Below are 27,233 nucleotides of genomic sequence, written 5' to 3'. Positions count from 1 at the left end.
AAACCTAGAAGAGAACAAGGAGGTGAGTAGAGGTGGGAAGACAAACAAAAGGCAATAGGGCAATGGAGGATCCGTGCCACTTTTTCCTTGTCTTGTTTCAGAGTGTGAAATAAATGTGTGAAGAGGATGCATGGCTGAATGGGTGGTTGGGGCATTTTGAACGCTGATTGTCAGGGACACAGCATGGCCTTGGACAAGTCCCTCAGGCAGATAGGGCTCCCCGTTACAGATGCACCTTGAGAATGGGAGAAAGCAGTGCCTCTGAGCCAGGGCAGGTGATAATGAGCTGTGGCCCTAATGAGTGAACACATGATCTCAGGGAAGGATGCCCTCAGCCTGAAACCTCCTGTCCCTCCCAGATCAGAATTCAGTGGTAATCCCTCTAAGTGCCTGATTTATCAAAGAACGTCTCCTATTGTATCCATGGGAATAGCACGTGATACGCCTGTGTAATGTGCTGAATAAGAGAGCTGATGGAAGAGAGCGGTGTCCCCCTGGCGTAAGTTTCTTTCTGTGCGCTCCCAAAGAGAGTCCAAAGGGCAGAGATTCTAGGGGGGTGAGCTGAGGCTTTGCAGCAGCTTTCTTAAAGAAGGGCACTAGGAGTCTGGGTAGGGAAAAATCAGTGCAAAGGCAGTAACAGCCTCCCCTGCCTCTTGCTGCTTATTTGTGACGAGAGGTGGCGAGGCTCCACAAGATCCCAACCTCCTCCCCATCAATGGGCACGATTCAACATGGGCATGGTTTTCAGAGGCGCCTTTGGAGTGGGAAAAGAGAGAGAGGGGAGGGGGAGGGAGAAGGAACAAATGTAGCAGAGAATAGTGAAGAAAGCAAAAAGTAATCTGGCGCAGAGAGAGAGAAAGAGGAGGAAAGAAGAAAGAGCGGAGAGATATGGAAGACAGACAGACAGAGCCATGCAAAGTTCCAGACCACGAGATAAAGTCTCTCCTTAAAAACTGAAGGAGGCACCTTACCATCTCCCATGTTCCTTGAGCGTTCCTGCAGCGTCCAGCAGATGTACCAATGTGAGGCTGAGCAACTGGTGCGAAAGCAAATTAATTGAAGACAAACTGCATTAAACATTAACGGGCCTGGGGTAATATTTCTCCTGGTCACATGGGAAGCAGGAGGCCTGATGGAGAGTTTTGGAAGCAGGCAGGCGCCTGCCCCTTTTCACATGTGGCTCTTTAGAAGCCTGAATGATAGACACATTCATCCAAGCTCGTCAAAAAAAGAATCCAAGATGACCCCTGAATTCAGGTCCTGCAAGGAAAAGCAGCGCAGCGTGCAGTATGAGGGGAGAAAGGTGCAGGGAGCAATGCACGAGGAGGGGGAACCGTGAGCAGTGCAGCTGAGGAATAGTGCAGTCAGCACTAGGCATGATGCGCTGTCATTTTTAAACAACGGGGAAATCACAAAAGACATTTCCTTCGTTTGTGTGATTTCCTATCCAAAATGACACACCAAAAAAAATTTCATTTTAGCATGTGTAAAATGCAGAAAGAAAAAAAAGAAAAATTAAACGATAAATGAAACACATTTTCCCCATGCACACCCCTAGTAAGGCACAGAGGAAGTAATAATCATCAGTGCATCGGAGAAGAGATGCAGTAAACACTGAGCAGTGCATGTGGGGAGAAGTGCAGTGAGCAGTACATGGGGGGAGTGCAGTGAGCAGTGCACACAGGAAGAGGTGCAACTAGTGGTGCAATGTACAGTTCACACAAGGCAAGATGCAGTAAACAGTGTAAGCAGGAGGGGGAGCAGTGTTTGTAGGAGAAGGGGTATAATGATTGATGCATACAAGGTAAGGTGCAGTGATTTTCTCTGGTTTAGCATGGCTTTTGAGGGTAAATAAGTAATTAGATACGTGGGTGGAAGAACGAAGGGTTTTGGTCCATATTAGTGTGGGGGAAAACCTCCGACAGCCCCTTTGAATCAGGTTAGAATCTGTCAATGTTGGGAACACATTTGCTCAGACAATGAATATCAGGTTCACCACATATGACTCTGGTATTTATTTTTAATTTGGATTGGTTTGCTTGGATTACAATTATTTTTTGCATTTGAAATTATTATGGCTCTCGGGATGTTGTGGCCTTGTGTAGTGTGTTACATGATGTAGCTATATCCTGCACGGATAGCGTATGTACATAGCACTGTTAGGTATAGAATTATGTTTGTACAGTATACAATACGTGCACCTGGTTTTCCATGCACAGATGGAATTGACATTTTGACTCCTGCTCTAGGGTTTCATCAGGATGCCTGATCCCTCCCCCCCACCATGGACTGCATGCATTCTATCAGTGCAGGACACACTGAGTGGCAAGGGCAGGGGAAGTGTCACACTCTTTTGAGTCCCAGAGCTGGCCTTCCCTAGGCTCAAGTGCTGCAGTGGTGACCCTGGAAAGCTGTGTGTCTTAACCAGACTCGGGACAAGGAAAGAGAAAACGGTCATGATTCATGTCTTAAATTAGAATGCAGCACCATGGCTGCAGGCTGCAGGCTCCAGTGATGGCGAGACCCCCGATGCGACCCTGGTCCGTGCTTTATGCACTGTGGTCAGTTGGAAGGCCGGATGGGTTTCTTGCCGTTGGCCCCTGGCTCTTTATGTACAGTGCAGAAAAAGCTGAAGGCTTCTGACCCCTGCAAGAGGTTAATGAATACAGAGTGAGATATTAAGCCCTTGCTGTTCTCCTAATCTATAACTAGCCGGTGTGCACCATGAGGAAGGGAGAGGGAAAACAGCAAAGGGAGAGGAGAGGAGAGTCAGGGATCAAAACCTCAAATAGACGGTGACCATTCCTGTAAGCGAGGGCAAAATCCTTGACCTCTGACCTTAAGAATCCCAACAAGCAAGCACAGGGTTAACACTCCATAGAACCAAAAAGCAAAAAAAATAAGTCATGATATATATATATATACCATGATGATACACATCCTGTAAAACCCCTTCTGCAAGCTCCCCCCCTCCCCCACCACACATACAAACAAAGCTTGTGATGTGAACCAGGGCTTACCCTGTATCCTCCTCTCTCCTCTCAACAGGCTGTGTGGTGTACCAGGAGAGTACACACTCTGTTATAACTTCCCACCGTCCCCTGCTGGCAAGCTGTGGTGCTACTGCAACCACCCCTCCCCCACCTCCGACTGTGATGTGCACAGGATAGTGCTACACAACCTTTTAGGGTTTCATCTTAGTACCAAATCCAGTCTGCAGGCCTAGTACTGAATTTTTCTTTAATCCTACCAAGATAAATATTAACTTGAGCTGTAGAATTCTTCGGAGGTAGGGAGGCAGATACTGTGCTGGCCCAGCAAAACGTTACAATCAGTTAAAAGAGACTCAACAAAAGTAGTTGGGCTACAACTGACAAGAGTGAAGCCTGCACCCTACCCCAGAACCTACTATTGGTGAGGGCTCCCCATTCTGGCCACCTTAGCGTTGGGATAGTCAACGGTTGCCTGGACAGCTGGATCTCATGAGTGGAGCGCCTCAGGGTTCTGTACTTGGACCGATGCTTTTTAATATATTTATAAATGATATGGAAAGGGGCACGATGAGTGAGGTGCTTAAATTTGCAGATGACACAAAATTATGCAGAGTAGTTAAATCTCAAGCGGATTGTGATAGATTGCAGGAGGACCTTGTGAGACTGGAAGATTGGGCGTCCAAATGGCAGATGAAATTTAATGTGGACAATTGCAAGGTGATGCATATAGGGAAAAATAACCCTTGCTGTAGTTACCAATGGTAGGTTCTATTTTAGGAGCTACCACCCAGGAAAAAGATCTAGGCATCATAGTGGATAATACTTTGAAATTGTGTTCAGTGTGCTGTGGCGGTTAAAAATGCAAACAATGTTAGGAATTATTAGGAAGGGAATGGTGAATAAAACTGAAAATGTCATAATGCCTCTGTATTGCTCCATGGTGAGACCATACCTTGAGTACTGTGTACAATTCTGGTCACTGCATCTCAAAAAAGATAGAATTGCACTGTAGAAGGTACAGAGAAGGGTGACCAAAATGATAAAGGGGATAGAACAGCTCCCCTATGAGGAAAGGCTAAAGAGGTTTGGGCTGTTCAACTTGGAGATGAGACAGCTGAGGGGGGATAATGTAGAGATCCAAAAAATCATGAAAGGAATTGAACAGGTAAATGTGAATCGGTTATTTACTCTTTGGATAATACAAGGACTAGAGGGCACTCCCATGAAGTTAGCAAGTAGCTCATTTAAAACAAACCAGAGAAAATTCTTTTTCACTCATCGCATAATTAAGCTCTGTAATTCATTGCCAGAGGATGTGGTTATGGCAGTTAGTGTAGCTGAGTTTAAAAAAAGTTTGTATAAGTTCCTAGAGCAGAAGTCCATAAACTGCTGTAATCAATAAGGATTAGTAGCTTGGGATCTATTCATTTAATGTTTGGGTTCTCGCCAGGTACTTATGACTTGGTTGACTACTGTTGGACACAGGATACTGGGCTTGATGGACCCTGGGTCTAACCCAGTATGGCATATCTTATGTTTTTATGACCCAAGATGAGGTGGCATTGATGCAGAAATTGGGTCTGCCAGCCCACCGAGAGTGCCCTCACACCAATCCAAACTGCCCACCATAGGACGTCAAGCGGTCGTCAAACTACAGGGGCTGGTGCACCACCATTTCTGGGGGTTCACAAATCCATTTCAGCTCTTTTCATTCTGCTTAGTTCTGTAGCCTTTGCCTCTTCTTGAAGTGCTCGCTGAGTAGACCCCTTGGTCTATTCCTTCTGCTGGTGCCACAGGTGGCCAGAAAAAAGGTTAACCAGATCCAAGAAGGAAGGACTTAAAAGTCTAATGAAGAGGCTGGGGCCAGCCACTGGTGAGACTTTTGATCAATGCATAAGTCACTTTAGGAATGGCTGCAATGACTAACCCTGGGTTTGTTTTTTTTGTCCAGATTCAGTTTTGCTGCAAGGAATCCATTGCACCTTCTTGTGATCCTGTAGTGTGATGGCAAGGAAGCACAAGCAGTGTAATTCAAAAAAACCTCTTGGTGTTTAAAGCCCTCCAAAGAGAGGAAATTTACCTGAGGACAGGGGCAAGGTTTCTGTTCCTAACTCTCTGTGTGACCTTGGACAAGTCCCAGTGCATCAGGTCTTATCCCCGGCAGCTCTGCCGGACCTCGACACTGCCACATTAGCTTTCTGTGCATCAGGCAGCATAAAATGTAATTGAGCTATGCAGAAGAAATCATCATTTTGTTATGATGTAACTGGAGCACAGTAGGGGAGCGACAGGACTGGGAGCGGGGAATGCCAGGCGCTGGTTCACAGGTAGCATTTGCACAGGAGGATGGAGGACTGAAAGCAGCAGTACTGCTTCTGGGTGCAGCTGTAGCCCTGGGAGATAGGTCCTCCGACAGGCCTTGTGCACAGCAGAATCTTGGGAAGCAATTAGACACCTGCCTGACAAGGCCCCAGCACGCTGACCTACAGGAAAGGTTGTAAAGCCTCCACTTCTTCTGCTTTCAGAGTGTTGGAGGTAAAGACAATCTGAGGCCGGTCCTGCTCTGCTCTGCAGGAGAAATCTTAAGGACACAGAAAAGAAGAGCCGCGCTGGGTCAGGCCAAGGTCCATGGAGCCCAGCATCCTGTCTCTGATAGCGGCAAATCCAGGTCACAAGTACCTGGCAGAATCCCATAAAGCTGATCCATTTCCCGCTACTCTCTCCCAGGAGGAGCAATAGTTTTCCTTAGTCTACCTGGCTAATAATGTGTTTATGGACTTTTCCTCCAGGAGCCTGTGCAAACCTTTTTTTTAAACCCCGCTATGCTGGTCACCTTGACTACATCCTCTGTTAACAGATTCCACAGCTTGAGAGTGCACTGAGTGATAACGTACTTTCTAGGATTGGTCTTGAAACTGCTGGGTGCTTGTTTCCTGGAGTCTCCCCTTGTTTAAGTATTATATGAAAGGATAAACAGCCGTTCCAACCCATTCATGATTTTATAAACTTCTGTCAGGTCCCCTCTCAGCCTTCTGCGTAGCCTCTCAGCCTTCTGCGTAGCCTCTCATTATAGGAGAGATGTTCCATCCCCTTTATCATTTTTGGTCGCCCTCCTATGCACCTTTTCTGGTTCTGCTATGTCTTCCTTGACATGGGGCGACCAGAACTGCACACAATACTCAAGGTGCGGTCGCACCATGGCTCGATACAGAGGCAATGTGCTATTTTACGTTTTATTCTCCATTCCTTTTCAGATCATTCCTAACATTCTATTTGCTTTTTTGACTGCTGTTGTGCATCAGAGGATTTCAACGTTATCATCCACAAGGACTCCAAGGTCCTTTTCCTGGTTGATGACACCCAATACAGACCCCAGCATCATGTACCTGTACTTGGGATTGTTTCTCTCCCTATGTGCATCACTTTGCACTTTTAATCTGCCATTCAGTTGCCCAGTCTCCAAGTCTCACAAGATCCTTCTGCACTTCCTCACAGTCTGCTGCTATTGTAACAACTTTGAATAATTTTATATCATCTCAAATTCAATCGCCTCACTCATTGTTCCCTTTTTCAGATCATTGCTGAATATGTTCAACAGCACCGGTCCCTGTACTACTCCCTGTGGTATTCCACTAATGACCTTTCTCCGTTTGGAAAACTGACCATTTAGTCCTGCCCTCTGTTTCCAGCCTTTTAACCAGTAACCAATCCACAATGGGACCCTGCCTCCTATCTCATGGCTTTGTAATTTCCTGAAGGGACTTTGTCAAATGCCTTTTGAAAATCAAAATACACTATTAAATGGCTCACCTTTATCTGCATTTTTATTTACACCTTCAAAAATCCTAAAAGATTGGTAAGACAAGACTCCTCCTTGCTATGACTCTTCCCCATTATGCCCTGTCCATTTATATGGCCAGTGATTTTGTTTGTAAGAATGCTTCTTCCATTTTGCCCAGCACCAATACCAGGCTCACCAGTCTGTAGTTTCTCAGATCACCCCTGGAGCCCAATTTAAAAATCAGCATCACATTGGTCACCTTTCAGCCTTCAGTTATCATGGCTGTTTTAAATAATAGGTTACAGATTACTAGCAAAAGGTTAGCAATTTCATATTTTGGGGTGGATGCCATCTGGTTCTGGGCTACATGCAATTACCCTCCTCAGAATGCCAGAATAGGAGGTGTTGATGTGTGAGGCTCTTTCCTGTCATGGTGTATGCAAAACAAATCCATCTGCAGACACTACCCTGAGGGAGAAAGACAGATTTTGGGATGACCTCTCTGATGACCTCAAGGCAGCAAAACGCTGTGATATTGTGGTGGCCAGCGAAAAAAGGGATGCTAGGGGTGCAAAGGAAGAGCCTGAACCAGAAGAAAGAGGGAGGTGCTTAACACATCTCTACAGGTCATTGTTGAGAACTCACCTAGTATCTGGAAGGTGGGTCAGAGAAAGCCTACCAACATAGTGTAAGGTCTACTTCAAAAGCCCTACGAGATGATGAAATGGAAGGACCTAAATATGCATACCCTAAAGGAGAGATGGAGGAGGGAGTATGAGAGATATTTCAGTTCCTCAAAGGTATAAATAATGTAGGAAAAGAAAGAATGAATGATTTAGAACAAGTCATGGTCAGAGGTTCCAATGGAATAGACTCGGGGGCATTATTTCTTCCCAGAAAAGGTGGTAGATGCATGGAATACCCTTCCTGGTGCAGGTGGTGGGGACAAAAATGGTAACAAAAATCAAGAAAACCTGGGATAAGTACAGACATCTCTAGTTGGGAAGAAATGAAAAGGAAGCCAGAGGTCAGCTGGAGCCTGTAGCATTCTAGTAGGAATGAAATGGGGGTATAGGTGGCTTTCATCTGCTGTCTTATTCTGTTTCTATATAATGTGAAGTATATTCCCTGAAAGGTGGCTGAAGTAGGCAGCAACGACCCATCTGTGCTCTATAAACTGGTGTTATCAGAATTATATCCTCCTGTAAAGAGACAATTAAAATGCAGCAATGCCCCTCAAAACGGGCATTGAATTAGCACTCATACCCACCAGAGGATATTTACTGTGCGATATTGCCCAGCTGGTTTTCTTGTTCAAGCAGCAAGTGCCTCCACTGGCAGGAGTAATCCCTGGAATTATCATTAGGTCCTGAATCTATTTCTCTGTTAAAAGAAGCTACCTCATACCTGCAAGGCTTACCTCTGCTGGGACCCTTGCCTCCCTTGGTTGATAGGCTCTACAGTCTGTCGGAAACTGCCTGCTGGGGTTCTGTGAAAGGGTCTTATAGCCGTTCACATGACGTAGCAAACTTGTGTCCCGAGGGCTGACTTCTTTAGAAACCTTCAAGACTGTGTGAGCAGTGAAGCATAAAAGTCTTGGGAACCAGCAAGTCTGAAACAAAAAAAAAAATAGCTGTGAAGGTAATATTGGCCAATGGACAGCTCTGTCCCACCTAGAGGAGACTGGACCGTGGAGGAACCCATCTACGAAAGATTTCGATGTAGGATACATTGTAATCAGAGAAGCAATTGTAAAAATGTCTTTCCCTTCCCCCTGTATCTTTTGCCACCAGATATACCCATTTTTTGTTTTCATTTTTAGTGTTTTCTTTCCTCTGGCCAGTCCATCTTCAGTCCAAGGGGGCCATGTCGCTCTGTCTGACACATTGGACTCGACTCCTCCTCGTGGTTCAGCCAGCAGGAGCAGACATTTCATACTGCAGCAGAAAGGTCGTAGCTACAAACTGGGAGCACTGGAGAAGTGTGCGGGTGGCCATATTTCACGAGGATCCTGCAAACCCAGGGGGATTCTTAGGTCTCATCATTGTCATCATCATTTATTTGTTTCACTCTTTTCCAGCAAAAAGAGTTCAGTGCAGGTTACTGAAGACTAATGTCGTAGTACAATCTTTCAGTATCGAGTAGTTTGGTAAGGGGAGCAGTTTACAGTCCACAGTCTGTGTTCAGATTGCTCAGGTGAAAAGCAGAATTCTATATACAGGTCAGGAAATCATTAACGACAATTGCAATTCTAGGATTCTATACAGAGATCAGTGAATAATTACAATTTCAGGTATGGGGAGGGGGTTAATTTACTGCGGAGGCATGGATAACCATTATACATATACATATGTAAGCAAGATTGAGTCAAGAAGGTAATTGTTTTGGGCAGATGTCAGTTGAGGAAATGTTGGGGGTGGGGGGAGGGGAGGTGCCATTATTGCAGATTTGGAGTTTGGGGGAAAAGGGGAGGCCATCTATAGAAAGGGTGTGAGATGTTGCAGGTGGGCAGAGAGTTGGAGGACCTGAGGGGTAAATGGAACATACAGTAGTCGTTAGTAGGGACTGTAGTCAGTCGCTGTCAATAGGTGCTTGGTACAGTTGAATGGTCATTGCAGAGTGAGAAATGTCCTACCCCATATTTTGCTGTGGGCCTAAAGCAATTTGGAAGAGCTCCGATTTTTGTTGCCCTCTGAAAGTGAGCAGGTCTGGGGCTTGTCTGCTAGTTAGTAGCAGCGCATTACCTCGGAAAGACATTTTTCTGATGCTTATAAGGCAATTGTTCCTTGAAGGTAGGGAAGACCAGAGGGCTAGGTCCCAGGTGATAGAGTATGTGACAGGCTTGTCTTGCTTTCCCACAATGCACTGCCCTATTGACTTTCATTATGTTGGCAGTGTACACCCTTTGCAATGAGCTTCACTAGTCATTGGCTGTTGTGCATGATACTGCCAATATATCAGCAGTTCAGTGACAAGAGCTGACCCTATCCCAGCGCAGGAATTCATATATTGAGCTGTTCTAGAGGTGGTGCAGGCGGCAAGCCTCTGCAGAAGGCATGAGGATGGGTGCAGGAACAGAATGCTGGAGGTTGATTGCTGAGAGAAGCGAGTGGGGGAGTTGAAATGGGATGGGATGGTGTTGGGAGACAGTGTGTATTGGGGAAGACAATGCATGGGGGGTGTTGGGAGTGGTACGGCTGTGGGGGAGCAGAATTCACTTTAGTTATAGGAGTTGCTCTGAGTGTGCCTTAACAGCCAGGCCAGGCTGCATTAACAGAGGGGGACCCCTGTCAGCTGCATCATTAGTAGGGGACCACCATCTTACCCAGGGCACCAGCTGCTTTGTCAGATGATAGTACTTGCTCTCATACTGAACTTCTTTTTGCCGAAGTAAACCCCATTTGAAAAACAGTGACGAGCACTGCACTAGGGAGAGAATCCAGGATGCTATACAGAAGGAAGGGAAAGAATGGGAAGATAGGGAGCTTAGTTAAGTTTCTTCTAACACAAAGCTTCCCAATAGAGGCGGCGTATGAAAATCAGATAAAGCACTGGATAGTTCCAGCCACAAGTCGAAAACAAGGTCACTTCATCTGGCAGCCATAAAAGCCAGGGTTAGACATTACCAGCAGCTTTCCGCTGGTTCTGGCCAGCTCCATGCAGCAGCTCTGCAAGCTGCATTTGTAAGAGCACATTGACTCACAGAAAAATGCAAAACAAACATCAACTCAGGCACAGTCCCGCGTGCTAGTGTGCTATCGCTGTCCTATCCCTTCCCAATACTGGACATGGAGCGTGGATTTCCCATGAAGTATCACTGCCCTACCCCCATCTCGGCAAGGATGTTTTCTGGGAATATGCACCTCCAAAACATGATCTGCTGCAGCACTTCTCTCAAATCATATGACTTGTAGACACTCCTAGAACAGGGGCTGGCAATTCCAGTCCCTGGTAGCTGAAAACCTCTCAGGTTTTCAGGATATCCTTAGCGAATATGCGCGAGTTAGATTTGCATACAACTGGGGCAGTCTGCATGCAGATCTCTCACATGAATATTCCTTAGGGATACCCTGATAACCCAATTGGTCTGCAGCCTTCGGGGACCGGAGTGGTCCACCCCTGCTCTAGAAGCATGAGTGGAGCTCACTCTCTCAGCCTCCCAACGATGGAGGGATGAATGCTCCCTTTCCGCAAACACTGTTGTCCATTCTCTCTGCAGTCATCCACAAATAATTATTTGGAGTGGGCAAGAGCAGCAGCAGCAGCAGCACATAACACACAATAGGCAAGTCAGACATTTCTAGCATAGAAATTACATTTTATTTCAGTTTTGTTTTTTTTTTTTTTAGATTTTGGATCACAGCACAAAAGGTTCACAGTTCCGGATCACGGAAGAATGGTTCACACACTGGAAATGGAAAGGGTAGGGAGTTTGCTTTGTCACACGTGTTCTAAAACATTCAGGATTTCTCCATTTTCTACAGGAACTAAATGGTTTTCTTGTTGAGTTTTTTTTTGTGTCTCGTTCGATGGAACATACACTACAAACACAGAGGCCTCTCTTCTCGGGGAGACCCCCCACGACGTGACAGCGAAACACGCAGTGTTGTGGGTTGGGATGGGAATTTGGAATTGGCACTCATTGCAGTAAGACTAGGACTGTCTGGAGAGGATGACACTGAGGTAACACAGGAGAGCTCGCCCATTCTGCCCTATGCTTTGCAGGGTGCAGGGGTCCCCCTTCCCTGGAGATTTAACAAGCTTTTCTCATCACTGGTGTTACATGGCTCCCTGCCAGTTAGTCACTCAGCCTCTTCTTAACTGCCCTTATAAAAATATTTCATTGTTAGCACAAAATCTCCGTCTGCTCCAGGGACCATTTTGTCACAGACCTGCTCCCATGCCAAAGGAACTCTAGGTTTGCATCCGTGGTTTTTGTATTATTTTTAATGGATATATCTGGAGCAACTTTTGCAATGAAACAAAACTTGGGACAGCTCATAATAGGGGGTGGGAGATGTTACTAATGAACCTGGCCTGAGACAATCTGTTTATGTGCTGCTTGATACCACTTGCTTACTACCTGCGGGGATTATTTGTACAATACTTCCTACAAATGAGACTTCCTCGCAGTGACTACAACCTACCTGAACAAAAACTTAGTAGCATTGGAGATGCACTAGTTTCATCTGCTAGGTGCGCCAGAAATGAGAGCTGCTCTACAGGCTGCACACAATATAAACAGATACTAATAAGCCAGTAGTATTTTATGATGTATTTTTCTCTATTTTAACCACTTTATGTAGAACTTTGGCAACACCTGTCATGCCAATAAAGTTTCCTGAATCTGGAGTGTTGAGTTTTTTTTCTCTTATGGGCTTCTACTTGCCCACTGCAAGCCTCCTTCAGGCATTGCAAGACCCCGTCAAGTTCTGATTACAGCAAGGATCTCCTCACTCAGGATCACCTTCTGCTGCCTCAGTGATAGTGCTAGTGTACTTCCCCGCAGCTGCAATCTGAGTGGGGCTCGCCAGCTTCCCAGAATCCATCTCAGCTCTACCAGTGCAATCATGTTTGAAAAACATTGGAGCACAGGCACTATTTTTGCCCTGCAGGCCCCACTGGGCTTAACCTATGGACACGCTGGCGAGTATGTGAGGCTGCTGCTGCCACAGACAGTCCCAAGTTTCCCCCAACATTTGCATACAGTTGCCCATGGAGCCTAGGCATAACAAATGGCAGAATAGAAAGCCCTTAATGTGTCAGCAGATGTGGGACTGTCTGGGCAAAGGCAGCCTGCATCGCCAAGGAAGACCTCTGTAGGTCGGAAAAAGCAATCTTCACCTCTATTTGCCTAGCAACACTTAATAAGTGCATAGCCACTGTAATTAAACCCTGTCAGGCTGCAGCACTGCCTGCAATCAGCCAGAAAGGTGGCCAGTGGTACTTTTACACAGTGCAATAGTATTTGGTGTTTAATGCAGGAATGTCAGCTTCCAGGAATCAGTTTTAAAGGGCAGTGAGGGGCACAGGACACAGGAGCTGAGTTGCTAGAGGGGAAACACAAGAGTTAAATAACACAGTGTTGCTGAATTCTTTGCTATCGAGAGCCAATGCTTTATCCTCAGGGTTTCAAAAACATCAACCAATCTTACCATCCAATATTAACAACCAAGGGGGCAAATGCTGTAGCCCCTCTTTAAAGAACACCTTGGCTATTCAGACTGAACTCCTGTACTCCTTGTTTAACCTTGCACTATAGATTCTGCTATAACAACGTCATAAGTTAGTTCCTAGCCTGCTATTGCATTATCCTCAGAAGCCATCACCGTGTACAGGGTGCACAGATTCTGGCCATGCCAGTTCCAGGTGGTGTGACATTCTGCTTTTCTGGGTGCCAGAAAACCCACAATGATCAACTACATCTTCTATTATGAACTCCTACCCACTCAGCTCAGCTTCAAGATTTCTGCATATGTTTTTATGCTGAAAACTCCCACTCCAGGAGCATTCTGGGAATTGTAGTTCCAAAATGTTAAAAGGATAATCCCCAGAAAGAGCGCTTTCAGGCACAAAAATAAATAAATAAATACATACATACATACACCACAGGGACTGAGTGGCCAAAAATGACACAAGTGACTTGGAAAAACACATATTGTACTTCAGACATGTAACAAGCAGACACATGCAATGGGAAGAAGAGACTACAGTTCCCAGAATGCAATGACCTTCTGGGATACAATGAAGCCAGAGGGCCGTGACCTGAATTTAGACAGCGCAGCCTTGGCCACTGGAAGAGCAGAGCTACCAGGAGAAAGACCTGAAGCCAAGCCTAACTTTTTAACAGGTCTTTCTCTTGCATCTGGGCTCTGTAAGTGATTTATTTCAAACGGAAGAAACGGGCACGGAAATCCTGCAGCGCACCGAGAACACAAGTTCAAACAGCGGTTTTCCTGCCGGCTGTGGAGCTGGCGCCAAATGGCGGGTTCCGATTAGCTGACAGAGACGAGTTCTGCTTGGGTCACAGGCGGGGGGGGGGGGGGGGGGGGGGAGGGTCGTGGTGGAGTCACTTCGCCTGACATCAGCTGTGGGGATGACCACTGAATCATGTTCCACGCCAATACGTAACAAAGTGAGGTTACCATGTTAGCCCACATAGAGATAAGGTCATCAAACAAGCTGCGAGGCCGTTTTATTGGACTAAACGTAGATACTTGTGGCTAGCTTTTGAAAGCTGTTTATTGCCCTTTCCTTCCGTGCTCCCTAATACCAAGCAAACTCGAAGCTCCGCTCCCTACTGCAATGAAGGAGGGGGTGAGGCTGCACGGTGAGGAACTTAACCGGGTAGACAGTTTGTTTCTTCAACGTTTACACAAAGTTGAAAGAAGAAGAAGAAGAAGAGACACAGTGTTGAGGGTGCATGACCGTGCCAGTGCAAGATCCACAGCCGGCGGGGAAAGGTTATTGCTAAGCCTCGGTAACCTCCAGCAGGCAGTGCGGGTCCAGCGTCCGCCTTCTAACCCAACCGCTACTTACAGAACTCATTTTCTGGGGACTGCAAGGCTTGCAAATGCCTCCGGGCCATCGAGGACAGGCTGAGTTTTGCCCCATTGCACAGTGGGATTTGTAGTTACGATTTCCCCAAGAAAAACAGGCCTGCAAATTCCATCATACAATGGGGTGGGAGGTTAAGGATGAAAATACCTAACTAAGATACTGAGCTTAAGTTACAGAGATGTAATGTCCAAGCAGACAGCACATTAGGTGACATAACATTACACTTTCGGTCTTCACCCAATTCCCGGGCGTTATTACTCCAAGATTCCTTCCTGAACAGTTAACAGCTCAAGGTATGCTCTGAAGGACTGCCTTCCTATAAACATCTCACTGCTCGCCTACCCCTTTAATTAGGTCACCATGTCTCTCCCCTCCCCCAGGAAAGTACCTCCTACCCCTCTGACACAGCTATGTATGGCTTCACTGGCACCGAGAAAAGGAACAGAAAAAAAACTGTTACTAACACAACATCATCAACAATTATTCCTAGAATTATGGTCATTATACAGTGTACACAGACATGAAGGTATTCTGACAGATATGGTACTGCATGTGGGCTCGTCTTATAGGAGACCTCGGCTCTCCTACTCCCCCCACAAGGACACGTCGCCCTCAGAAATTCTCTTTATCTTGTCATCGTTTGCATTTCTGGTCCAAGGGTCTGTCATCAGGTCTCCGCATCTGTGGAAGCCAGAGGTGCATACACAGGTCACCTATAGGATCTCATACAGTACCATCTATTAAAAGACACACTGTAACACAATCTGGTTACTAGCTCCCCTCTCACTTATATCCAAGTGAAGTGTCTCCACACACCTCCAAGGCAGGAAGCTTCTCAAAACTTCCTGACAAGAAGAGCTTAGAGCTTCATTTGGGCAGCATGGGCGGAAGAACATCACCATGGCCCTGTTTGAGGACTGGGCCATAGCAGGCTCACCCCTGTAATCCTGCTGTAGGCACCCACTGCATGGGGAAGCACTTCACAGGATCACCAAATTACCCCAGGGTCGAGCAGGAGAAGGAGACCAGACCTGTGCTTGGCTACAGAAGCCGAGACCACTCACCTCATGGCTGCACTTCAGTTTTCTGCTTTCTGTGCTCCCCGTGCTGCATAGACAATGAGAAAGATGGGATTAAATAATAATTCGTCAGCTAGGATCCCAACGTTCCTCACAGTCTAGCACATGGAACTTGGTAAGGCGAGAGATAACAAGGTGATTATTGCCCACTACCCAATACTACACCTCGGTGGCACCTGGAGAGAATCTGAGTGGCACAGGGTTTGGCCCCCTACCCTTTGTAAGGGTGGCTGCTTCTGGATCCAAGGCACAGAATCAGCTGCTGCTGTACTTCAGTCTCCTGCTGGGATAATCCCAAACTATGGTCTCCAATCCCATGTGACTTGTCAGTGTACTGTCTCTTTAAGAGGAACTTAGTTTGGGCAACTGACATGAAACTAGGAGGTCCATATTCAAAAGCATTTCGCCAGACGTTATCTGGCTAAATGAAGATTTGGGTACTTAACTGGCTAAATTCTAGTTGGCTACTAAGTTAACCGGCTAGAATTTAGCTGGTTAATTTAGAGGCATTCTGAGGATGTAACTGGGAGGATCTGAGTTATCCAGCTAACTGCAATATTCAAAGTTAACCGGCTTATTTAGCCGGCTAACAGGCTGATACAGTACAGTCCACTCCGGCGGAGCGCACTGTTAACCCGCGTTTGGAAGCGCGTTTTCGACGCGCTAGCGTTACCCTTTATTCAGTAAGGGGTCAAAAACGTGCGTCCAACCCCCCCCGAACCTAATAGCGCCCGCAACATGCAAACGCATGTTGATGGCCCTATTAGGTATTCCCGCGCGATTCAGAAAACAAAATGTGCAGCCAAGCCGCACATTTTGCTTTCAGAAATTAACGCCAACCCAAAGGTAGGCGTTAATTTCTGCTGGCGCCGAGGGTGCACAGAAAAGCAGTAAAAACTGCTTTTCTGTGCACCCTCTGACTTAATATCATGGCGATATTAAGTCGGAGATCCCGAAAGTTACCAAAAGTAAAAAAAAAAAAAAAAATTTGAAGTTGGCCCACGGCTCATGGGTTGGAAGACAGAAGCTCAATTTTGCTGGCGTCCGGTTTCCGAACTCGTGGCTGTCAGCGGGCTTGAGAACAGACGCCGGCAAAATTGAGTGTCGGCTGTCAAACCCGCTGACAGCCGCCACTCCGGTCCAAAAGGATGCGCTAGGGACACGCTAGTGTCCCTAGCGCCTCTTTTTACCGCCGACCCTAATTTGAATACTGAATCGCGGGCACAGGAGAGTGGCCTTATGTGCGTGCTGGGAGAGCAGGTGCTCTCTCGCGGACTTTACTGTATCAGCCCGTAAGTCAGGCCAAAGAGCTGTCCTAAAGTTAACTGGAAAACGTTAGCCAGCTAACTTTAAGATAGCCTGTTATGTTCAATAGTGCAGCCACACAACTGAACATACCTCCAAAGTTAGCCGGGTAATTTTATCTATCTGGACTGTGATTGAATATGGACCTTAAAAAAAGTCCTTGCTATAGCTCAAGCTTCCTTCCCTGCTAGGAATCTCGTCAGGTCAAAGCAAAAGTTTTTCTTTCCAAGGTACTTGCATGTTCCTGGCCGGTCTCCTTTTTATGTTTCTAGCCCCTCTGCTAGCTTGCTGAGGCCATCTCTCCAGATGCCAGCCTCTTGCCTTCTCCTTTCTCCCAGCCTTGTTGCTAGAATCCTTCCGCCTCCCTCGCGCTGGGGGTGATTTGGCGTTCTAGACTCTCTTCCCAGAACTCCACGCCTGGAACCCTCGCAGCCTATCAGAATGGGGGCATTCTGTCCCTGCACAGCTCTCCTCCTCTAAGCTCTTTTCCCTTATGGGAGATGTATAGTCCCCCCCACCCCACAGCAGCATCTGTGCATAACGCTGTGAGCTATCTGCAATCCTGAGGCATGAGTGCAAGTCTCTCCCTTACCCTGCAGAGTCTCCAAAGCGAGCAGGGTCTGTGTGTCCTAATAACTTTGCTCTTCCCCAGGGGAGGTGGATGCTGTACAGATGCCATGAGGGCCAGCGGGTAGCTTAAATGTTTAAAGCTGCATGGCCATAAATGTCAAACTAAATTCCTGAATGCCTAAGCCTTTGCTGGCAAATGCATAAATCATGGTGGGTACTAAACAGAGCTTTACACACTTCATCAGGGGAAAATAAAAAGAGCACAGCTTCCAGCTGTATCAGAACTACCGAGGCAACATATCTGGAGATTAAGAAAGAAACTTATTTACCTTTGGAGGTGATCAGGTTTTCAGCCTGAGCTTCCTCATCTCCTGGAGCTCTGCAAAAACGAGAGACAGACAGCACTCTTCAGCCAAGAGACATCACAAGAAACATCCATTTGCAGCTCAGAAAGAAAAGAGGCAGGCAGTAGCAGCACGCAAGACGCAGCACCCATGCACAGCTCACAGTGTGGCAGGAAGAGAGGCAGGGTAGAAGAATATGAAACACAGCCCTCATACATGGCTCATGGCGTGGAAGGCATCGGCGTGCACTGACCAGGGCACAAAGAGGATCTCAGCTGCTAAGAGGAAGAAGAGGATGCAGCAGTGAGATAAAATGGACCACTAGGTGGCGCTCATGCTCAAGGGATCACCATTCAGAGCGTAGCGCTGGGTAATATTCCAGTCCCTCTAGTGCTGCCCATGCAATGCGTAACGGAGTGATTTGGTTCCAGCATACTCAAGAGCAAGACACAGAAGGAATCTGAAATGGGACTTTATTCAGTATATAAGGCATTTCATCTCCTTACAGCTTGATACAGGGAGTGAGTAGCATCTCAGTGAGAAAGGTGATTGAACACAAAGTGCTAGCACGTAATACTTCCACCACCCCAAAACAAAACAGTGTCACCCAGTGCCTTACAATACACTGCACACTCTAATATAAAAGGCTTTAACTCATGGCTGTTGTATATTTCAACCCAATGATCATGCACCTCTTTTGCCAAGTAGCCCAGCAGAGCAGCGCCAATATGGACAGCAATGGGTTCAACCAGCTCATGACTCCTCCTGCCAGAATTTAGTAATCCAGTAATCTGTAACCTATTTAAAACAGTCACGATACCTGAAAACTGGAAGGTGGCCAATGCAATGTCGATTTTTAAAATGGGCTCCAGAGGTGATCCGGTAAACTATAGACTGGTGAGCCTGATGTTGATGCTGGGCAAAATGGTAGAAGTCATTCTTAAAACCAAAATCACTGGTCATATAGACAGACATGACTTAATGGGAAGAGTCAACATGGTTTTAGCAAAGGGAAATCTTGCCTTACCAATGTTTTAGATTTTTTTGAAGGTGTAAATAAACATTTATCTAAAAGTGAGTCAGCTGAGATAGGGAAACCTCTGCACTAACAGTTCCTAGGGGACCCCCAGCCAGTTAGGTTTTCAGGATATCCACAATGAATATGCATGAGATAAAATTTGCATGCTATGAAGGCAGTGCATTCAAATTTATCTCATGCATATTCATTGTGGATATCCTGAAAACTCAACTGACCGAGGGTCCTCCAGGACAGGTTTAGGAACCTCTGATATAGTGTATTTGGATTTTCAGAAGGCATTTGACAAAGTGTACGGGTGCTTCGATAGGTTCCCTGTGGAGACAGACCAGATTGTGGCAGTGAAGAAGCAGAAAGATAGTCAAGGAAAATAATAAGATCAAATCAATCAGACTTGTGGAAATAATAAAGGCGTTAGAATGCTAAAGTATGTCAAAGGTCAGCATTTACGTTTCACTTCTGCCTTCTGGTCCCAAATTTAAAAAAATCATATTACTTACAAGAATGCTATATTATTAGCTTTTATGATTTAAGATAAGAGCATTAACCAGTTAGAAAAATATTATGCTTATAAAGAAACTAACCCAGTGGTGTGCAGGTTTGGGGGAGGTGACATATATAATCTGTCACACAGTTTCAGATGAGCGAACTCTGCACTTACCTTATTCGGCATTGCTCTGTAAGATATATTATTAATAAAAATAATTTTTCTTTAATAACTCTTAGTGTTGAGCTTTTATTCCTGCAAAGGGAAGTGCGCACAACAAAAGTCCCCCCATAAGAGACTTCTCGGGAAGTTAAAAAGTCATGGGATAAGAGACAATGTCCTGTTGTGGATCGGTAACTGATTAAAAGACAGAAGACAGAGGGAAGGACCAAATGGTCAGGTTTGCAAACGGAGAAAGGTCATTAATGGAGAACCATAGGGGTGGGTACTGAAACCTGTGCTGTCGAACATATTCCTAAATGTTCTGGAAAAGGGATTAAATTCGCAGATGACAGAAAATTATTCAGTTTGTTAAAACAGCAGTAGATTATGAAGTACTGAAGAGGGACCTTGTGAGACTAGGAGAATGGGCAACTGAATGGCAGATGAAATGTAATACGGAAAAGTGCAAAGTGATGCACATAAGGAGAAACAATCCCAACATACAAGTACACAATGCTAGGATTCGCCACCCAGGAAAAAGGACCTTGGCGACCTTGTGGACAATACGTTGAAATTCTTGGCTCAGTGTGCAGTGGCAATCAAAAAGGCAAATAGAATGTTAAGAAATGATCAAAAAGTGAATGGGGAATAAAACAAGAAAATATCATATTGCCTCTATATTGAGTCATGGTGCGACCATACATTGATTACTGTGTGCACTTCTGGTCACCCCGTCTCAAAAAAGATACAACAGAATTAGAAAAGGTGGAGAAGAGAGAGGCGACAATGATGGAGCGGCTTTTCTGTGATGGAGGCCATGCAGGCCAGGGCTCTTCAGCTTGGAAAAGAGACGGCTAAGAGGGGACCTGAAGTTTATATAATCATGAGTGGGGGTGGGGGGAGAATGGAGAAATTAAGGACGGTTATTTACCCTTTCAAAAAATACTAAAACAGAGTGGCACTCTGCGTAACTTACAACTATCAGATTTATAACAAATAGTAGAAATTATACTTTATCACTCAGCGCATGATCAAGCTGTGGAATCTGCTGCCACAGAACGTGGTAAGGTGACTAGCATAGTGGGGTTTAAAAGAAGTCCTGGAGGAAAAAATCTAACACACATTATTTATTTATTTAAAAGAAAATTGATTCTTACCTGCTAATTTTCGTTCCAGTAGTACTAAGGATCAGTCCAGAGAAGTGGGTTGTGTATCCCTACCAGCAGATGGAGTCAGAGAACCAAAACTTTGGGCACTGCCATATATACTAAAGTGCCACCTGCAGTCCCTCAGTATTGTCCTGTACCCAAGCCTATGAGAACAGAACTAAGAAGCAAGAGGTAGCCGAAACAAACTGGACTACCTCGTCACTCGAGACAAAAACCAACAGAAAAAAAACCAACTGCGAACAACTGCTCCATCAAACCATACTTCAAAAGGAGCTTCGTGAGAAATTATAGGCAAACGCTAGCCAACACAGTCTTTCGGAATCTGAAGGAAGGGGTGGGCCTCTGGACTGATCCTTAGTACTACTGGAACGAAAATTAGCAGGTAAGAACCAAGTTTCTTTTCCCAGTACATACAGGCTCAATCCAGAGAAGTGGGATGTACCCAAGCCACCCTACACTGGGCAGGAACCCGAAAGACCCGCTCGCAGAACACTCTCACCGAAGGACGATTCATCAGTCGCTTTAACTCCAATCGATAATGCCTAGTGAAAGTGTGAATAGAAGACCACACTGCCGCCCTACAGATCTCCTGAGGTGATAGGTGTTGACACTCTGCCCAGGAAGTAGCCTGGGCCGTAGTGGAATGTGTTCTAAAACCCGCAGGAATCGGCCGGCCGCAGGCAATGTACGCCAAGCAAACTGCTTCCTTGAGCCAACGAGATATGGTTGCCTTAGAAGCTTTATCCCCTTTCTTTGGGCCCCCAAAGAGAATGAAAAAGTGATCAGAATGATGGAGTCATTGGTAATCTGCAGATAACGCATTAGGGCGCGTCGTACATCCAAAAGATGAAGGACCCTGTCCTGGGTAGAGTCCCTGGACCAATGTAGAAATCCTGGAAGGTCCACCATCTGGTTTACATGAAAAGTTGAAACCACCTTAGGAACGAAGGATGGAACCGTGCGCAAAGTCACGCGATCGTTGTGGATCCGCAAAAAAGGGTCCCGACACAACAACGCCTGCAATTCGGAAATACAACAAGCCGAGCAAATGGCCACCAGAAACACTGTTTTCAAAGTCAGATCCTTCAGAGAAGACCTGCGGAGAGGTTCAAACGGTGCGCCACAGAGCACCCGCAGAACGAAATTCAAGCTCCACTCCGGGCACACCGAACAGACTGGTGAACGTAAGCTCTTGACCCCCCCCCCCCATCTGGGTGCGCTGCAAGCGAATAACCGTCAAACCTGCCTGCAATGCACCCAGCGCTGCAACCTGCACCCGAAGGGAATTGAACGGCCATCAAGTGATCGCATTCTCGCTGAGCTCACCATGACTCAAAAAGCTTCCAGACCCTCACATAGGCCATGGAGGTGGCTGGACGTCGCGCCTGGAGGAGAGTGGAAATGACCTGCTCGGAATAGCCCTTCAAGCGTAAACGTCGCCTCTCAAAAGCCAAGCCGCGAGAGAGAAGTGATCCTCCCGATCCGAAAATATGGGTCCCCGGAGAAGACGCGGGAGATGAGCTAGTTGCAATGGGCCTTCAAGAGCTAGACGCACAAGATCCGCGAACCACGGACGACGTGGCCATTCCAGCGCCACGAGAACCACCCGTCCTGGGTGCAGCTCTATTCGGCGAAGGAGCCGTCCTATGAGAGGCCAAGCTGGAAAGGCATACAGAAGGATTCCCGTGGGCCAGTGATACATCAGAGCGTCGATGCCCACTGAGCCCTGCCCTCGTCGACGGCTGAAAAATCGTTTCGTCTTTGCATTCGCCCAGGTTGCCATCAGATCCAATTGAGGAACTCCCCATCGGACGCAAATGTGGTTCCACGCTTCGTCGGATAGCTCCCACTCACCTGGGTCGAGTTGTTGTCTGCTGAGAAAATCTGCCTGTGTGTTCTCCACCCCTGTGACATGAGAGGCTGCAATGCCCCCGAGATGATGCTCCGCCCAGGCGAACAGAAGTCAAGCCTCCAGCTCTACCGCGGGACTTTGCGTCCCACCTTGCCAGTTGATGTATGCCACCGTCGTCGCACTGTCGGAGAATACTCGAACCATTCTGCCCCGAATCCAGGGTAAGAAGGCTTGGAGGGCCAGATGCACCGCCCTTGTCTTGAGACGATTGATGGACCACGAGCCTTTCGTCGCCGACCAGAGCCCTTGAGAGGACCTCTCCACACACACCGCTCCCCAACCCGAGAGGCTGGCATCAGTGGAAATTATCAGCCAATTCGGCATATCAAAAGCCACCCTGCATTCCAGATTGGCGCGCGAAAGCCACCATGACAGACTGGCTCTGGACTCCGGAAGCAACAGCACCGGCAGGTGGAATTGCTCCGATACCGGACTCCGAGACAAAAGGGCACGCTGTAACGACCGCAAGTGAGCGAACGCCCACGGTACCAAGTCCAAAGTGGAGGCCATGGATCCCAGGACCTGCAGCTGATGCCATATCGTGGGATTGCTTCTCTGGAGCAAGGAATGGACCTGGATCTGTAACTTCGTTACCTGGTCTGACGCTAGAAACACTCTCCCCTTCAAGGTATCGAACCGAGCTCCCAGATAAATCAGATCTTGGGTGGGCTCCAAATGACTCTTCTGGACATTGATCACCCACCCCAGCAAAAGCAGCGTGAACATCACCAAGCGAACCGACTGCTCGCAGTCTTCCCGAGACTTTGCGCGAATCAACTAGTCGTCCAGGTACGGGTGAACCAAGATCCCCTCCTTCTGAAGGAAGGCCACTACCACCACCATGACCTTGGTGAACGTTCGAGGAGCTGTTGCAAGATCAAATGGGAGTGCTCGAAATTGGATGTGTTATCCCAGGACCTTGAAACGCAGAAACCTCTGGTGCTCAACCGGATAGGAATATGAAGATATGCTTCTGTGAGATCTAGTGACGCGAGGAATTCCCCCTTTCGAACCGCCACCATCACCGTTCTCAGTGTTCCCATCCGAAAACAAGGAATTCGAAGGCAACGGTTGACCTTCTGCAGATCAAGGATGGGTCGAAACGTGCCTTTCTTTTTTGAGACCACAAAGTAAATTGAGTACCTTCCCCGGCCCTGCTGATTTTCCGGGACCAGAACAATCGCTCTGAGGTCGAGAACTTGCTGCAGAGTCACTCGGACCGCTTCGCACTTGCTGTGTGAGGCCACTTGGGACTCCACAAATACCTCTTGGACCGGATGCGAGAACTCCAGAGCGTAGCCGTCTCTGATGACCTCTAAGACCCACCGGTCTGAGGTAATTCTTGCCCATTCTGCATAAAAGTTGGATAATCTGCCTCCGACGGCTTCATTGGGAGGCTTTGCTGTTGCCCGCAGTGAGATGTCCTGCATCTCTACCGGGATGGCGACCCCCACGAAAGGACTGCTGACGCCCTGCAGCTGGTTTGGAAACAGGAGGAGCGGTATATCTGTTACCTCTGAAGCGTCGGGTGTCCCGAAAATGGTTCCGAGGAGGGAACGTCTTCTTAGAGGATCGCCTATCCTCAGGCAACCTATTGCCCTTGGACTCCGCAAGCAGCTTCACCAGCCGATCCAAATCCTCCCCGAAAAGGAGCTTTCCCTTGAAGGGCAGATTGCACAGCTGAGACTTAGAGGACAAATCCGCCGCTCAATTCCTCAGCCAGAGGAGTCGTCGCGCCGACACCAGGGGCACCATACTTCTTGCCAAAGTCCGCATCAAATCATACAGCGCATCCGCCACATAGGCAACCCCCACCTCTAAACGGGCGGAGTGCAATGCCCCGCTGAAAAACTGTTCCGGAGCTGGCAGCTGACTCCTGAACCCAACACAGACACGCTCTCTTCATGAGGCTGGCACAGATCGCTGCCCGAAGACTCAGCGCGGAGACTTCAAAGGCCCACTTTAACTGGATATCCAGTTTCTGGTCCTGCATATCCTTGAGGGCGGCCGCCCCCGCGACAGGGATAGTGGTCTTCTTAGTGACCGCCGAGACCACAGCGTCCACCTTAGGAATCTTCAGCAGATCCAAAGCCTCCGTGGATAATGGATAGAGCTTCGCCATCGCTCTGCCCACTTTGAGCCCTGCATCAGGAGCTTCCCACTCCTGTGTCACCAGCTTGCAGACTTTTCTTTGGCAGAGGAAAGGAAGTAGAAGGACCTATAATGCCATCGAGGATGGGATTAACGCCCTCATTGTCCGATTCATCCTGTGATACCTTGAGGCCCAGAACCTCAAGCACCTGAGGAATAAGAGGCCTTAATTTGTCTCTTTTAAAAAGCCGCACCACGCTGGGGTCGTCACCCTCAGCCGGTGGGACGTCGGGGTCATCCGTATCATCGGTATCTATATCCGCCTGCCCCTGGGTCGCCCCTGCATCCACCCCCGAGGGTGGTGCTGATCCAGACCCCGGCGCCTGGTCACGCGATCCCCGGAGTCCATCCTCCCTCGGAGGAGGGTGATCCCTAGGAGGCTGACTAGAGTCCATACTCCGACCCCGCTTCTCAGGAGGCTCCGCCTCATCTTCCACAGCCCTGGATGTTTTGCACCCCGAGCGCTTCCGTTGCAGGAAGGTCTCGTGCATCAAAAGAAAAACTTCCGGGGAGAAACCCTCCGGATCCCCCTTTCCCCAGGGAGACTCGGTCGGGGCCCCATCTCTATCTCCCTGCCTGGGATTCTCCCTCACCAGAGCCAAGACCGGAGGGAGCTCCTCCTCCCGCGAGTCCAGGCCCAATGCGCCCGATTCTACCACGAGAGAGGAAGCCTCTAGGCCCGATGAGCCCTCCATGCCAGGTGCACAATCTGTGCACAAAAAATCAGCATTCAGCACGTGGCCGCGTGAGCCACATGCGCGGCAGGATGGCGACTTGGATCGGGGCCCCATGAGCAAAAGCGCGCCGCCACGCGGCAAGATGGGGGGAGGGGCATGCCCAATACTAGGCAACACACGCAGCTGCGACGTGGAAAAACCTCCAGGCTGGCCGGTAAGAAAAAATTATGCCCTGAAAAAAAACAGCACGCAGTCGCTGGCAGGAAACCCGAAAAACAGTGCGATTCCGGCCCAATCTCTGGCACGCCTCCATGCAACGAGTAGAAAAGGCAGAAAGCTCAAACTCACTCCTGCCCTCCGAAGTCAGCCCAGAGCTCCGGGAGCTGAAGGACAATAACGCTGCCAGCCTCCCTACACGGCCTCAGAGGACCCAATCCCCCTGCACCGACTCCTTATCTCAAAGCGAAAGCAGTCGGCAGCTCAACAAGTGAAATCTCTGTCTTCTTTTTTTTTTTTTTTAATAAAACTTTACTGATCCAAAAAGCTCTTGAAGGGATTGAAGGAGCAGCTGCAGCAGTCTGGGTGGTGAATAGTCAGGAACCCCTGGTTGTCACCCACCGAACCTGGATGGACGAGACCCAGCCAGGGATATCTAATTCCCTGGATGCCTGACTTCCACTGAGGGATGACCCACGAAGGTGCCTAACACCTCAGGAAGTGACAGCAACGAAAAGAAAAAAATTTCCAACAAAATAACTGAAAAAAACTCAACTAAAGACTGCAGGAGTGCATCTCTACCATCTGCTGGAGTCAGAGAAATACTGAGGGACTGCAGGTGGCACTCTAGTATATATCACTATTAGTAACTCAAAAATTACCTGAAAAGCAGAAACTGTCACAAGTGAAATCACAAGTGAAATCTCCCCGAAGAAGGAGTTACATACTCCGAAACACTGCCGTGTCGGAGGACGCACTTCAGGAATGAACACGCTTTCCTTTCACTGGTGGAATAAGATAAGTGCAAGCATTAGTTGATTCTTCTTGTTTCACACAGTGCCTGCACTTGCTAAACAGCCTGGTTCAGGAGTTTTACTTCTATGCAACCTATGATTAGACAAGCCCAGTGTTTCACGGGCTTGATCATATAAGCCATATAGCTCACTGTGGCAATGTATGACGGTTGCTAGATATCACTCCTTGTTGAGTTCCTCTTTGTATAGCTGAATTTTTATTATTGTATCACTCTAGTAGATCTGGCAGTGCCCAAAGATTTGGTTCTCTGACTCCATCTGCTGGTAGGGATACACAACCCACTTCTCTGGACTGATCCTGTACGTACTGGGAACATATTATCAGCCATGTAGTCAGAAGAAAGCTCTTACTACCCCTGGGAGTAAGTAACAGGGAATGGAACTACTTTATGGGATCTGCTGGATGCTTGTGACCTGCTCTGACCACTGTGGGGGACAGGATGTTGGGCTCAGTGGACCTTGATCTGACCCAGCATGGCATTTCTTATGTAACTTGTATGCCTAGAGTCAAATGCCAGTGATCCTAATAGAAAGTTAAGTGGAATTTAATGACTTTAAAAAAATGTTATCAAGTTAGAAAATCTTTGTGTTGTATTGCCTGACTTTTGCTCTAAAGGTAAAGACTACAGTCCTATCAATGAACCTGAACAATTCAGTCTATCATTGACTTTCCATAGGCTCCTGCAGGGGAGGCATTTTGCACTGAAGTGCCATCCTCCTGCCCCAGAGAGGGTGGGGGTCAGGGCAGGAGGATGGCACTGCTCACCTGCTCACGCGCAGACCTTCTGCTGTGCACTTACCTGGGTTTTTGGTTGAAGTTACCACACCTGCATCTTCTGCCTGGACAAAAAGAATGGAAGTGTGTGAGGCCTACACTGAACACGTGGGCTCTTCACTGCTCTCGTTAACATAAGCTGGTTTGGGGAGGTGGGCTTCCTCCACTCTCCGGGAAAGCTGAGACTTTGAAACATAGCAC

General features: G+C 47.5%; 1 protein-coding gene across 1 annotated transcript in view; it reads right to left on the bottom strand.

Moving 5' to 3' along the window:
- FXYD6 (FXYD domain containing ion transport regulator 6) overlaps positions 1-27,233 on the bottom strand; it is a 65,166-nt gene that overhangs the window by 2,498 nt on the left and 35,435 nt on the right. Inside the window, exons 5-7 of the mRNA XM_029573610.1 lie at positions 27,058-27,097; positions 17,618-17,667; positions 972-1,166 (exon numbers count right to left, since the gene is read on the bottom strand). Coding sequence (XP_029429470.1) covers positions 972-1,166; positions 17,618-17,667; positions 27,058-27,097 — 285 coding nt within the window. The remainder of the gene's footprint in view (positions 1-971; positions 1,167-17,617; positions 17,668-27,057; positions 27,098-27,233) is intronic.

The sequence above is a fragment of the Rhinatrema bivittatum genome, chromosome 12 (assembly GCF_901001135.1).
Source record: "Rhinatrema bivittatum chromosome 12, aRhiBiv1.1, whole genome shotgun sequence".
Classification (NCBI taxonomy): domain Eukaryota; kingdom Metazoa; phylum Chordata; class Amphibia; order Gymnophiona; family Rhinatrematidae; genus Rhinatrema; species Rhinatrema bivittatum.
This window is presented reverse-complemented; position numbering and strand designations above follow the sequence as displayed.